Source organism: Taudactylus pleione, unplaced genomic scaffold, assembly GCF_031769625.1.
Source record: "Taudactylus pleione unplaced genomic scaffold, aTauple2 ptg000010l, whole genome shotgun sequence".
NCBI lineage: Eukaryota > Metazoa > Chordata > Amphibia > Anura > Myobatrachidae > Taudactylus > Taudactylus pleione.
Window position 1 is genome coordinate 10,676,339 of NW_028284413.1, and position 14,045 is coordinate 10,690,383.

General features: G+C 41.0%; 1 protein-coding gene across 2 annotated transcripts in view; it reads right to left on the reverse strand.

Annotated features, from left to right (window-relative positions):
* DIS3L2 (DIS3 like 3'-5' exoribonuclease 2) overlaps positions 1 to 14,045 on the reverse strand; it is a 393,579-nt gene that overhangs the window by 206,327 nt on the left and 173,207 nt on the right. For both annotated transcript variants that reach the window (XM_088467467.1, XM_088467468.1), the window contains one exon: positions 8,060 to 8,233. In XM_088467467.1, coding sequence (XP_088323593.1) covers positions 8,060 to 8,233 — 174 coding nt within the window. The remainder of the gene's footprint in view (positions 1 to 8,059; positions 8,234 to 14,045) is intronic.

Below are 14,045 nucleotides of genomic sequence, written 5' to 3' on the forward strand. Positions count from 1 at the left end.
TAGAATGAGCAGAGACTGTAGTCGGCACAGGAAGGCTAGTCTGAGGTTAAGCCGGTGAGATTGGTCAGATGGATTTGCATGACTGAGTCGGTTTGTTAGCTGGCCATGCCTTCTTGTAGAATCCATATAGGACAAAGAGGGAGTCCGATATCCTGATGGAAGTAGTACGGTCCCCACGTAGATCTTCAGAGCATGAACCACATCCAAATAGGCCTCACCTGCCAAGAGGTCTTGTGAATTAAATGCCGAAACCACAATTTCCTCATTCAGGTGGAAGTGAGAAACCACCTTGGGAAGGAAGTCTGGGCATGTTCTAAGAACAGCCTTGTCATGATAAAATTTTAAAAGTGGGGAGCGACAGGAAAGCGCCCCTAAATCATATAACCTGCGGGCAGACGCTATAGCCAGAAGGAGTCGTTGTAGTGAGCCATTTGACATCTACCAATTCCAAGGGTTGGAATGGAGGTTCCTGAAGTGCTTTGAGCACCACCGACAAATCCCATGGAGCCACAAGAGGAACAAAGGGAGGTTGTACACGTAGAACACCTGGCATGAAGGTGTGAACATCCGGTATAGGAGCAACTCTGCATTGAAACCAGACAGACATCACTTTGAGAGATGCTAGGCAGAGGCCTAGGTCTAGTCCAGCCTGAAGAAAGGCAAGAATACGAGAAACTAAAGAATTGAGGGTCATAGTCTCTTGGAGCACACCATTGGAAATATATAGGTCATATTCTGTGGCAAATCCTGGCTGAGGCCGGTTTACGTGCTCTGTTGAAAGGCCGAACTCCAGTGCCTGAAATTGGTAATGTTGCTGCAGTGTAGTAAACCGGAGTTATTGTTGATGAGAAGGCGCTATAGGTACATGAAGCTAAGCGTCCTGAATGTCTAGGGATACCATAAAATCTCCAGGCTCCATAGCTAGGATAATAGAACAGAGGGTTTCCATACAAAACCTGAGCACCCTGATCAACTTGTTCAGGGACTTGAGGTTGAGGATAGGCCGCTGAGACCCAATGGGTTTCTGAACTAAGAGAAGGGTAGAATAATAGTCCTTGCCCCATTGGGAGGAGGGGACCCGAATTATTACTCCTGAATTCAGTAAGGACTAAATGGCTTTTTGGAGCAACAGGGCCCTGGTTGAGTCCGATGGAGATCCTGTGCAACAGTACTGTTGGGGGGGGTTGCCTCAGGAAAGAGGGCGTATCCGTAAGAGACCACTTCTCTTACCCAGGCATCTGACGTGGTTTGAGCTAAACCTGGGCGAAATGAAGAAGTCTGCCTCCCACCCTGGGTGCCCCCAGGGAGAGGCTCACCCCGTCAGCCTGCAGGCTTGTCCTCAGACTTGGCAGTTAGACTTCTAAGTAGCCCAGGCTTGTTGGCCCCAGGCTTGGAGGCCTTGGCTGAGGTCTGCTGCCGTGGAAAGGACTGACCGTTGGCTTTGCATTGAGGTCGAAAGAACCGAAATGATGATGTCCGCGGCTTTGTATCCTATTCAGAGGGCAGGAACGCAGTCTTGTTAGCTGCCAAAGTAGTCACAATTTATCTAATTCTGGACCAAATTCACCTAAGTAGGAGGCTGCATCTCTGATGTGAGATATGTAGGACAGTTGTTCACTCAAAGCATCAGGGAGGAAAGTCTCTTCTAGGGCCTCTGCCAAACTCTCAATGGCTTTTGCCTCTAAATTCGTGGCTCTAGCAGGACGAGTAATAGCTCCTGTAAAAGAGTATATAGATTTATGACAAGCTTCTATAAGTCTATCTGTAATCTCCTTCAAGGAGGTTGCAGTTTGATCGGGTAAGGTGGCATTTTTAACCAGATGTGTTACATGAGAATCCACTGTTCGGGGAACTTCCCACTTAGTACAATCAGTAGCTGGAAGCGGGTAAAAGGAACTGAACAGTTTTGGAATTTGAAACCTTTTACCGGGCATATTTCAAGCTTCACTCGTGATCAGGTAGCTGGTCAGAGTGAGGGATCTCTGGTAAAACCACCTTTTGTCGCTTAAAAAGTGCATGTTTTTTCTTGGGAGCGGGTTCATCCTCTACTATTTGTAGAATAGTTTTAACAACTCTCACAAGAGCAGGTATATTTAGTTTAGAGGGTGGCTCCTCTTCTCCTGAGACAGAGTCAGAGTGATCTGCGTCTTCTGCCTCTCCAGATGATATCTCAGACTTAACTGTGTGGATTGGGAAGATCTAGTAAGTTTAGTAGGTAAGGGTTTATCTTTTTGCTGAAAAACCGTAGAGGTATTAGCCAAACTCTGTACTGAGGGTAGACAGTATATCTATCCATGACGGAGGCAAAGGATTGGTAGGGAGTACCTGCTGTGGCCATCCCATAGAGGGAGTGACCACAGGGATCGCTACTTGGTCTGCAAGTTTTGACAGGATTTGTGAAAAGGCAGCCCAGGGTGGGTCCTTCGGGAGAGACACCAGGGCTAATTGGCTGGGGCTATGTAACAATTAATACAGAGACCATCCTGAATTAGGTCCTCTGTAGCTAAGCCTGCAGAGCAGGACTTACAAGATACCAGAGTAGGAGCAGCAGCATCAGGCTGCTTGTTATTCTTTCCTCTGCCAGCCATAGCCACAATAATAATAGAATACACCATATGATTCCTTGCAATGAACACCTTGCAGTATGTGTAATATGGCACAATGTAGTGTGCAACCGTGCTATATATGGCACAGTGTCATGTGCAACCGCAGTATATAGTATGTGATAGTCCTCACAGTTATATAGCAGATGTGAGGAACATGGAACCCCCAATGCCTTAGTATGTCAGGGTATAGTAGAAAAATAAGGGAGAGGTATAACTGACAGTATAGAATGTAGAGATTACATGCCTGCAATGGGCACTAAAATCGACTACACAGACCACAGTGGCTGGTAGGATATAGCGCAGTATAACCTGGCCCGTGAGAGAGGTATACAGGGAGACAGAACCCAGAGTTTCCTGGAGACCTGCTGGCCTAACATAGCTGCCGCGCGTCTGAGGGGGCGGAGGGTGAGGGAGGAGCAGCTCAGGGAACACCAAGACAACAGTGGAAAGGTGCATTAAGCTGGGGGAGGGGCAGCAGGGAGAGCGCCTTATCCCCTGGCTGACATTAACCACCGGGTCCCCTAGCCTTTAAAAAATGCCTCTGCGCCAGTAACATTATGCCCCGGTGGAGTAGTGGGCAAAGTCAGTGTCTGCAATAGCGCCTCAGGTCTGTCTCCTGAGACCGGAGGCAAGACTGCACTAAGATAAGGGTCCCCGCAAACGGGGCTCCGCCTTACCAGTCCCATGGATTCCGGGCTGCAGTCTGGGGTCCAGGAATCCTGCTAGCTAGTCCCCCTCGGAGCCCCACCGGGAGTACCTAGCACAGGCTTGGTGTCACGGCGCCGTGGAGGGGTGATGGGACGGCAGCACAGACATCGAGAGGAGAGTCTGGTGCTGCTCGCCCATTTGTAAAGAAATAAATAAAAAGTAAATAAAGGCATAAAAGTAAAGCTTGGGCTGCTTAATACAGCCCACTGTTATAACGGTGGTACAGCACTTGCCGGACACCAACGAAACTGAAGTGCCCTCAGGCTGTGGGCGGGGTATAGGGGGAAGTACCGGAGCATCCTGGGATTGAAAAGCTTTGCGGTTGGTGTCCGCTCCTATAGGTCCCACCTACACCCAAATGTCTCTCTGTGGAGCCCTATGGACCCTGAAGAAGAAATATGTTTTACCAAATAAATCTTGAATACTATACACTAATGGCTTCCCTGCCTATTCTCTGGGTGTCTCTGATGGAAGGATTTCATTCTAGGACCTTTTCCTTCTACATCCTGTAGAAGAAAATAATATAATACCACCATTAAATGCAAGAATTTTGGACTTACTATTGGCTGAATCTTCGAATGTTATATTATTAGTGCCCTCTGGACATTATTGTACGTTACAAACACATACACACACACAGCTAGTTAATGCAAATCTGTAGTCACTCAATAAACTGGCAGCATCTCAATGCATAAAACATGGGTAACAGTTGCAGCCAAAGCTACTTTGACCATGGAATTATTATTGGTGCCAGAGATGGTTGTCTAAATGTGAGAACATGCTTATCTTAAGGGATATTCCCACACAACAGTATCTAGAATTAACAGCACCAATTCTGTGAATAAAAAAAAAAAAAAAAAAAAACTCATTATGAGGGTGGGCAGAGAAGAATGGCCAAAACGGCTCAGGGTGGCAGGAAGGCAACAGTAACTTCAAATAACCATGTTTTACAATAGTGGTGTGCAGAGCATCTCCTCTAATTGCGCAGCACTTCAAACCTACAACAGAAGACCATACTAGGATCCGCTCCTGTCAGCTAAGAACAGAAAAAACCTCCCCTGGACTGACCAATCTCAATTTCTGTTGTGACATGTAGTTGAAAGTTTCTGAATGTGGCATAAACCAGAATCCACCCTGCCCTCAATGATTCTGGGTGGTGGTATAATAGGGGTAGAGAATGCTTTCTTGGTATACATTAGGCTCATTAATACCAAATAAAAGCACAGAGTCTAGCCGAGTATTGTTGCTGACCATGTGCATCCCTTTATGGCCACAATCTAGCAATATTCTACTGGCTACTTCCAAATCACAAAGTGCACATCATCTCAATATGGTTCCACAAACATGACAAAAAAGTTCAGTGTGCTCCAATGGCCTCCACTGCTAACAGATCTCAACCCAATAAAGCATCTTTAGAATGTGGCGAACAGAAGATTTGCAGTATGAATGTGTATCTGACACATTTGTCATATAAGTAAATTATATTATTATTATTATTAATAATTTGCCAGCAACTGCATGATACCATACTGTTACCATTTCCCAGAACCTCAAAGGATTGTTTGCAGCACCTTGATGAACAATCCTTTCAAGCCGATCTGGGGGTCTGTTCCCAGCTCAAGAGTGTAAACTTATCAGTGCTGCTACTGCAGTTTATTCATGTCATTTAAGTATTAAGCTGCATACACACACAACAATTTTGTTACCAATGATTTTATGAACGATTTTCTGCTAGATTGTCTGTCAGATTCTTTAAAGTGTAATGAACGATTTTTTGAACTACAAACGATTTTTGTAACTTCCCTTAATGAAAACCATTCAGTTGGGAACGCGCATGAACGATGATCGTTCATAGTTATAATTCAGAAACTGAACGATTTTTTCAACAATTGAACGATAACAACGTCGTTATAGTTAAATCGTTCAAAAAATCGTTGTGTGTGTATGCACCTATAGTGTTCTGCAATATAGAAAACTTAAAATAGTATTTGTGTTTAAGGTCTGTGATTAATTGCACTTGACATGGCAAACGCAACTTAAGTAATTTTTCACAACACTACCCAGACTGACATCTTTATGTATATAATACTCAAAGTACTATTGCATACTGCAAACTAGGCAGGCACATACACTACTGTTTTTTTCCTAGTACAAATGAGGCAGACAACTAATTTACCAAGTGAAAATGGAGCATACAGTATGTTGCCCTTGCCAAGCTGGCCAGATCTTGGAGATTTGTCTGACCCTACACACACTATGCAGGAATAGTCTTAGGACTGGCACATTATCTGCCTGCAATTCTTATGTACAAATGGTTCAGTAAGCATTGCATTGTAAGCTTACAAGCTTTTCCTTTTTCAAGAGCTTATACCTCGCCTTTTACCCAGTTCCTGACCAACCAAGAGGTTAGCAACTACCGATTGTATCTAATCTTCTCATCTATCAAACAAACGCTGCAAAAATATCTTGACAATGGAAAGAGATAGGCTACATTGATTTTGGAACACTAAAAATAGTAACATACGAGAGCTGGACAACAAATCTATTGACATATTAATGAAACCGACACTTTGTTCATTTCAGTCAATGGATTGAAAACATCCGTTCCTGTCAGAGAAAACATCCACGGACAGATTGGTCAGTGCTGAAGTACTACAATTTTATATCTGGTTTTAGGTAATAGTATGAAAATTGAATTTGCAGAATTCCTACAAATTGTTTTAGCTGTAGTTTTCCAGCTCTCCAATATCCAAATATGCAAAGCCCTCGTAATTCTCCACCAATATGTATTGTCTCCAATTCCTTTACAAGCATTAAACATGTATTTGCGCTTTACCACAAATCCTTGGACGTAAATAAACAGATCCCCAAGTCCATAAAAAACTAGCATTTATCTTGGCTTCTAAGGGAAAGACTAATAATGGAATCACCAGAACCCTTCATTTTTGGCAACAAGCACTCAAGTTAGTTGTCACACATGCACTCATTCATTGGTCAGCAACATTGCGAAGGAGGATCTGACCAAACCAATGCTTAATGCTTTTCCTTTTCTTGGTATGCTGGCCCCTACACTATGCACTAAACTCGCATGTGATGAGCAGCTTATGCAATGCAACCAGGACATATACTCTACTCAGTGGAGTGCAGAGAGGTTGTGATTTGCAGTTTGCATACCTGCCTGGTCATTCAGACATCATGGAATATACACTCCCTGCTCCCAAACTTGCTCCAGCACACACCCTTGCTCAGTCACGGATATCTCCTCTTGCAGTCATGCTAGCCATGATTACAGGCAGCCAGTTAGGACATGTTTTGACACAATCTTGACCGTGCTCATTTGTGAATGTCCTTGCGTTATATATGTTTGGGGACCCTCATTTACAAAAGAGGGGTTTAGAGGGTATAACCTCCAACAGTCACATAGAACCTAATCGCTTATTTTATATAGTGCATTAAGAAAATATTATGCAATAAGTGGTAGAAAATGTTAGTTATACAATTAAATTGAATCATTTGTGTTGCTGATCATAAAACATTTCTGCAATATTATGCTACAGAGCAGGAAAGACAATTGTGTGTCAAAAATGATAAGTAAATCTGTTGAAAAGACGTAGGATCTGACCAATTATATACATTGATCAAATAGATAGTTGACAGGAACCAAAGAAGTTACGCAATGAATCTGTCACTAACACACCTCACTCATCACCCAGCATACAGAAGAGCTTATGTCATCCCAGAGACTGGGTTCCGTAAACCCTGCTTCTTGTATGCTGTAGTCATGCTGTGGAGTATGTGTGTGATATAATGTAATCTACATGTCTAAAACAGTAGAACTTAATTACGGACTTACTCCAGATGTGTATGGACATGTATAGAATCTTCATAAAGCAACAAAAAAAGTAACTAACATTGGAGCGCTATGACGCTATGAAGGATAGATCGGCACAGAGGAAATGTATTTTCCTTCTAAAAGTTTGACACAGTCGAGTTGAGATACAATCAGACACACGGATACAGCCAGTGGACAGTTCTGGTATGCAAGAAGGAGCAAGAATGTAACATCCCTATCAACACTGCTGAACACTACTCCCACTTTGGGGGTTACATAGGATTGAACTTCTTGAATATAATTATATATATATATATATATATATATATATATATATATATATATATATATATATATATACACACACACACACACACACACACACACACATATATATATATATGTATGTGTATTAAAAAATAAATGCATGTACAAGGACAGAATAAGGGGGAAAAACAATGATGGTGTTTCTAGGAAGGGAGCACTACCAAAACATAAAAAACAGCCTAGGAGCACATTCTTAAGTACAATTGTGTCACATTGTTTAAATGCTAATACAGCCCTTCCTATAGTTGTTCAATAATTGAAGCTTGCTGTATGAGGATGACATGTCTGTTAGAAAAAAAGCTTAATTATGTGGGGAAGCTGGGCTTTTTAAATTGAGTAGTGGTATTATATTTACTCTACTATTCAATTTAACAGAGAAAAGTAATCATCAAACCCTCTGACCCTATTTGTCTGCAGTTCCTTCTGTTGGGATGATTTTGGAAACACAAAAGAATAGTCAATAAAAATGGACATGGATTCCATGAATAAGGGGCATGCTTCCAATTTTTCCTCAATTACTGGGAGCTTTGTACCATTACCCCAACACCTGAACAAAGTTCAAATAAACTGCATTAATTCTACTAACCTCAGATCTTTTCTTTTCTCCAGCTCCTCTTGAGGAATAGTCCATGGCAGGTTCTGGGGCAGACACTGCAGTACCTTATTGGTGAATTCTGCGAAATCCACACCGTATTCTGTTAATATTCCCTCAGTCTCTGGCTCAATTTCACCAGCCTGACCAAGGCTCTTCATCAGCTTCCTGAGGAGAGAAGTTGCTTAATTTACATAGAGAAAAAAAAAACTTGACAGCTATAAAAAAAGTGGGATAATAGACACTGGGAATAAATACTCTACTACATTCACAAAACATAAAAGTATTAAGTAGTATTAATAAGATCAGCAAATGAGCATTTGATATTTAATTATTAGGGCAAGAATGTCACATAATGTATCAGTACACTGTATTAAGACAGCCCGGCTAGCACGTCTTTCTTTTGTGCACAAATTCTAAAGGTGCCTACACACTATGCGATGTGGTCACGATGCGATTTCGTGTCCGATTTCCCTTGAACGCTACCCAGCAGCTCCCCGGCAGTCCTGGACACGATTTGGTGTTAAAAAGTGTCCAATGTGACAAACGATCTATCGTGCATCCTTAACTTTTTCCAGTGCATCGTGTCTGAGATTCGCAGATCTTGCCTGCAGCAAGCAGTTTCTGAAGATGCGATGTACACCATCGGATACGCGCATCGGCATCGTGAGTGGACACTCACGATTTGAACATATTTTACACCGATTTGTCATTCCGATGCGTCGAAATCGGGCAAATCGTGTAAAATATCGCCTAGTGTGTAGGCACCTTAAGACCAGCGATCAGAACAATTTATCACATTCCTCACAACACATCAGTCACCGGAAATACATTTTATTCTCCACCTAACAAAGCAAAATTATTTCACATGTCCAATCTTATTACATCATTGTCATGCGTTTATTTATGAGAATTCTAATCAAAGTAGTGTAAAAAGTAGGTGGGTAATGTGTGAGAAACAAGGGGGTATATTTACTAAAGTGAGAGTTTTCAGAAATGGAGATGTTGGCCATAGCAACCAGATTCTACTTAACATTCAACTAGCACCATCTAGAAGATAATAGCTAGAAGTTGATTGGTTGCTATGGGCAATATCACTTCTAAAGACTCACTTTAGTAAACATACCACTAGCAATCAGACAACCATTGATGCACCCACTCAGAGGAACATGGCATAGCACCCAGCAGCTGGGACTAAATTATTCACTACTGTATTAGGATGGCGGGACAGTCCCATAATAGCTGCATTTTTAGTAGGATGTATGTAGATGCTAAAATGGTACACACAAAAATTAAAGCGCTACATCTCTCAAGTAACACATAAACAAAATCTATTTTCTGTCATAGGGATAGATGTATGAAGAAGTTAAGTTTGACATCAGATCATCTTATACACACACATTCCGCAGCACATATCCAAACCCACTGTTCCATGCTCCTTCCTCACTACCCACCCCATCTGTGTTGCCCCTGTCTGTCTGCCCCTCCCCTTTAGAATGTAAGCTCTCACAAGCAGGGCCCTCATTCCTCACTTGCTTCTCCTCCCCCTACTTATAGTCTTTTATTCCTAACTCTCCAAATGGCACTTAACATTTGGTTGCTGAGGCCCTGCTGCTTGTGTTATGTAGCTACTGTATGTGTATAAACCATGTCCTTGTCCTGTATTGTTTTATATTGCTATTAACTGTTTTTCGTGTGCTCATTTATGTACTGTGTAAGGCGCTGCGGAACCTTTGTGGCACCATATAAAGGACAATAATAATAATAATAATAACAACAATAATACCGTGAGGGGATACAGCTACAAGTTGAAAAACACTCAATTCACACCTGGTTTGTGGCAGGACTGCACAACCCCTGGCACATATGCAAGAGACTGCAACCGGAAGGTTCTAAAGATTTACCATATAGGGCCAATCAGTAAGTTCCAGACTTAATTTCAGGCCTCAATAGTTTATAATTAAAAAATAAGTTTATTTATTCAGTTAAAGACCACAAACCATACCAATAAGCCTAAACCGGTTCACCTATAAAAGCTCAGGCGGTGTATTGGTCTTACAACCACCGTTTGATATTACTGCTTTCACTACTTCCCCCAATTTACACGACAGACCGAATTAATTATCTGGCACACTAAGCTCTTAACTAGATTATAGGAGGCACACTGGCAGCAAAACGTTGCTGACCCATGGTCCCATCTTGTTCAACAAAGTTGACAGATTGCTCCACGTTACAAATTAAAGAAACATTTTCCAAGCATCAATAAATTTATTAAAAAGAGAACATTTGCCTTTCTGTGGTGGACAAAGCACTGGAGGGAATGGTATTGGCAAGGTGTTAAAAAAAAAAAAAAAAGTTGGAACGCAATTTTATAAGAAGCTCACATGTATTAACAAGTGCAACTAAACCTTTTTGAAGGTTTATGGACAATCATTTTCTTTCTGATAATTTGCTCTTTTTAGCACTTCTGTTCCTGCCTCTTGGGGACATTTTGTTGCCTATTCTCTCCAATTTGACATTGCAGTAGTATTAAAGAACAAAACTGAATATATTTTACAAAAGGTATCTGCCAGACGCACTTGATTGGTGTGCAGGTGAAAGCACAGGCTTCCTAGACAGATAACCCACGGTAAACACCACTTAACAAGTAAAAAACTACTGTTTAACGTAATCTATGTTGTAAATTAAGAGGATATCAGCAGACCAACAATATAAAAAATAGTAAACCTCATACAAAGTGCCATTATAGAACACATGGAACGTTCAAGTAGTGTGACCGGGGTAGTTGGCGGCCTGTGCAATGAGAGTTTCTGGAACCCATCAACTTAACTGACATTATGGAAGATATTATAAAAAAAAAAAAAAAAGACAAAACATCCCAGACGGGATTTTAATTTTGAAATTACATGTAATTATTGTGGTATTGCTAATGTTCACATTTCAAAGTAAGTGGTTACTCTCAACTGTGTTGATATGTACCCTTTGGTGCATACCCTATGTATATTTATTATTTCCATTCAACATATTTGCAAACTTATCCGAATGTCTCTTATAAGATGCTATGCTTGCTGAAAACGTGATAGTTACCGCTTGCTGCCCTCATCACTGGAAGCATAACTGGAAAGAAGTATAAAGCTGAAGTGAGTTACATAAACAGAAAGTGTTATTACAGCAGAGATCAAGTCGAGTGCACAAGTGTATAAAGCTGTGGAAGACTGATGGAACTCATTCATCTCATGCCTTTGCAAACCTGAGATTTGACAATGAGAATAAGAAAACCTGGACAGCGTGTTAGCAGTTTACATAAAGTTTGCCATCGGCTTGCAGGATGAAGTTGATATGTGATTTCATCCCTACTTAACTTGCTTGAAATAAGACATAACATTCCTGCCCAAACAAAAGCTTGTCAAGAAAATTACAGCTGCGGGAGAAGGATCCTTATGTCATGATCCGGTGTTCTGTGACCTCACCCAGGTCTATCAAATGTAACTTTCCTGAAGACACAATTATACCACTATCTCACATGTTCCACAACTACAATCCAGCTTGTTTGGAATAATCTGTCATATCAATGGCTAAACTAATTACCGTAAAATGTCTCTGCCAGACAATAAGAACAAAACCAAATAACCCTTGAAGCAGTAATTTCTTAAAATGTGACTATATATTTTTCTATGGGTAAATCACTTAAATATATCAATCTTCAATATTGCACTCCTTATTTAGGACCATTTTTGTGTGTAAATAATGTTGGTATAAATATAGAGTCCAAAAAAGATACTCTGCTAAACTACACTTCATGGGGACAGAATGGTTAGAAGACCAACACAGAAAGGAATTGGAGGTTCTCGTTCATGCCACCTAAACACTTTTAGGACTGACCTAAACATTTTTCGATTTAATTTTCTAATAAAGATACTAAGTTTTTTGCCTTCTGATATAATTGGCAGATGTGTTATAAGATGTTGCTTATATGAGAATGCCATTTCTTTGCCCGACTATTTCATGTAGACAAACAAGAAATAAAACTGTGCAAGTTCTTTAAGGGCGTAACTGGAGTATGGATGACGTCATTCCTCATCACCTTCTAGTGAGCATTCTTGGCATCAATCCAAACACCCGCAAAGGGTGAAAGTTACAGTTGCCATGGTGTTAAAATGGCAGCAATGACACCGCATCTCATTCCTCACAGCCCGAATTCGCTCATTTTTGTTTTAAGATAGCTCAGACCGCTGTAAAGTGCGGCGAGCTAACTCACACCCGCAATGTATTCACAGATAATTTGATTAACCCCTAACAGTGGACAGATCACCGACAGTGGAAGCAGTGTTCAACATTTTAATTGTTTAAAGTGGCACTGCCTGCCTAATAGTTTAAGATGACTAGCATTCTTTAGATTAAACAACTCTTAATTAATAATCACGAAACTAAAAACCATCAATTAACTGAGTCCACGCTATGGATACCTCCATTGTGCAGAAATGTGCGGATCAGGTTATCCAGCTACAGATCAGGCTATCCAGCACCTTTATATGGCGCTTGACTGAAAACCTACATGGTAGCACAATGTGGTTCACCTACACCAATGTATTATGGGAAGTAATACAAGAAAAAGAGAGAAAAGCGCTCCGTGGTAAGGGAGTATTAAAGTATAAGGGTGTGTGTGAATCTGTGTAAGATCTAATTATTGATATTTTAATGGCCGTGGTATTCTATGTGTAGTCTTTTATGTGGATAAATGAATTGTAACAGGAGTGCAATAACTTGAGGCTGGATGTTGAGGATGGGCAAAAACTGTCGGCTGGATGTTATAAGACAAAAAATGATGTGATGATGGCCTTATTGTATACCGGAAACTGGTAGTTTTTGCCCACCTGCTATAGCCAGATGGACTGACGGTTTCAATCACATAAGATATTGTGGTTTTTTCACCTTTGGACTAATTCCCCGCTCATCCTCAACATCCAGCCTCAAGTTATTGCGCCCACCTGTTACAATTCATTTATCCACATAAAAGACTACACATAGAATACCACGACCATTAAAATATCAATAATTAGATCTTTTGGTGTGTAATTCTTAGCAATGTATATCCCTTTTACCTTTCTTATGAGTCAAGTTTACTTCCTTATTTTAACATATTATTCTTGTATATTGCACATTGAACAGCATTCCTGGTCTGTATTTTTGTTATTATTACATGAGTGCAACGTTATGAATGGTCCATTTATTCTTTTCTGTGTTGGAACGCAGGACATTCAGTCCGCGTCACCCTTCCCTTAATGCAGAATAAGTGGAACCATTAATCCTGTGCGTTTACACTCAGTAGGACATTAAAAGAACACACTTCCGGGATGCGGAACTTCCGATCCGCTTTATCTCACACCGGACATGTTGTTTACATTTAGCTCCTTTACGGCGCCCAGCCATAGGCCCCATGGTAGACGCGGAGTAAGTGGTTCCTGTCGAATCTTTCCACTAATGTAGAACACACTCATTAGGACATTAAAGGACGCACACTTCCGTGATGTTGAACGCAGAATTTCCGGTTCACGTTACCAAACATTGGATAGGTTTACATTTTAGCCCCTTTAAGGCACTTAGCCACAGGTCCCCAGGTGGACGCTGAGTAAGGTAGTCTCTATTCAATTATTTTAGATTCACAGCATATTTTTATATAAATGTTTTATTATGTTCTAATTCCTTTTACCCAGAATACTTTGCAAGGATGTTGTACTGACATCATTTCCGGTTCAGATGCATAAATAAAGAATGTAGCCCACTTTAGTCACACCTTGATAAAGATCCTATCTGATTGAAACGGCGTTGGTGCCTAGACTTGTGGGTATTTTACAAGGCAACTGCAGAGACCACGGGACTTTTATCTTGGAGGTATGCAAATTTTCTAAAATCTGGTTTAAGTGGGACCTTTCACCTTGTAAGTGGATTTTTTGCGCTTAGGTTCCTCCTGTTATCCATC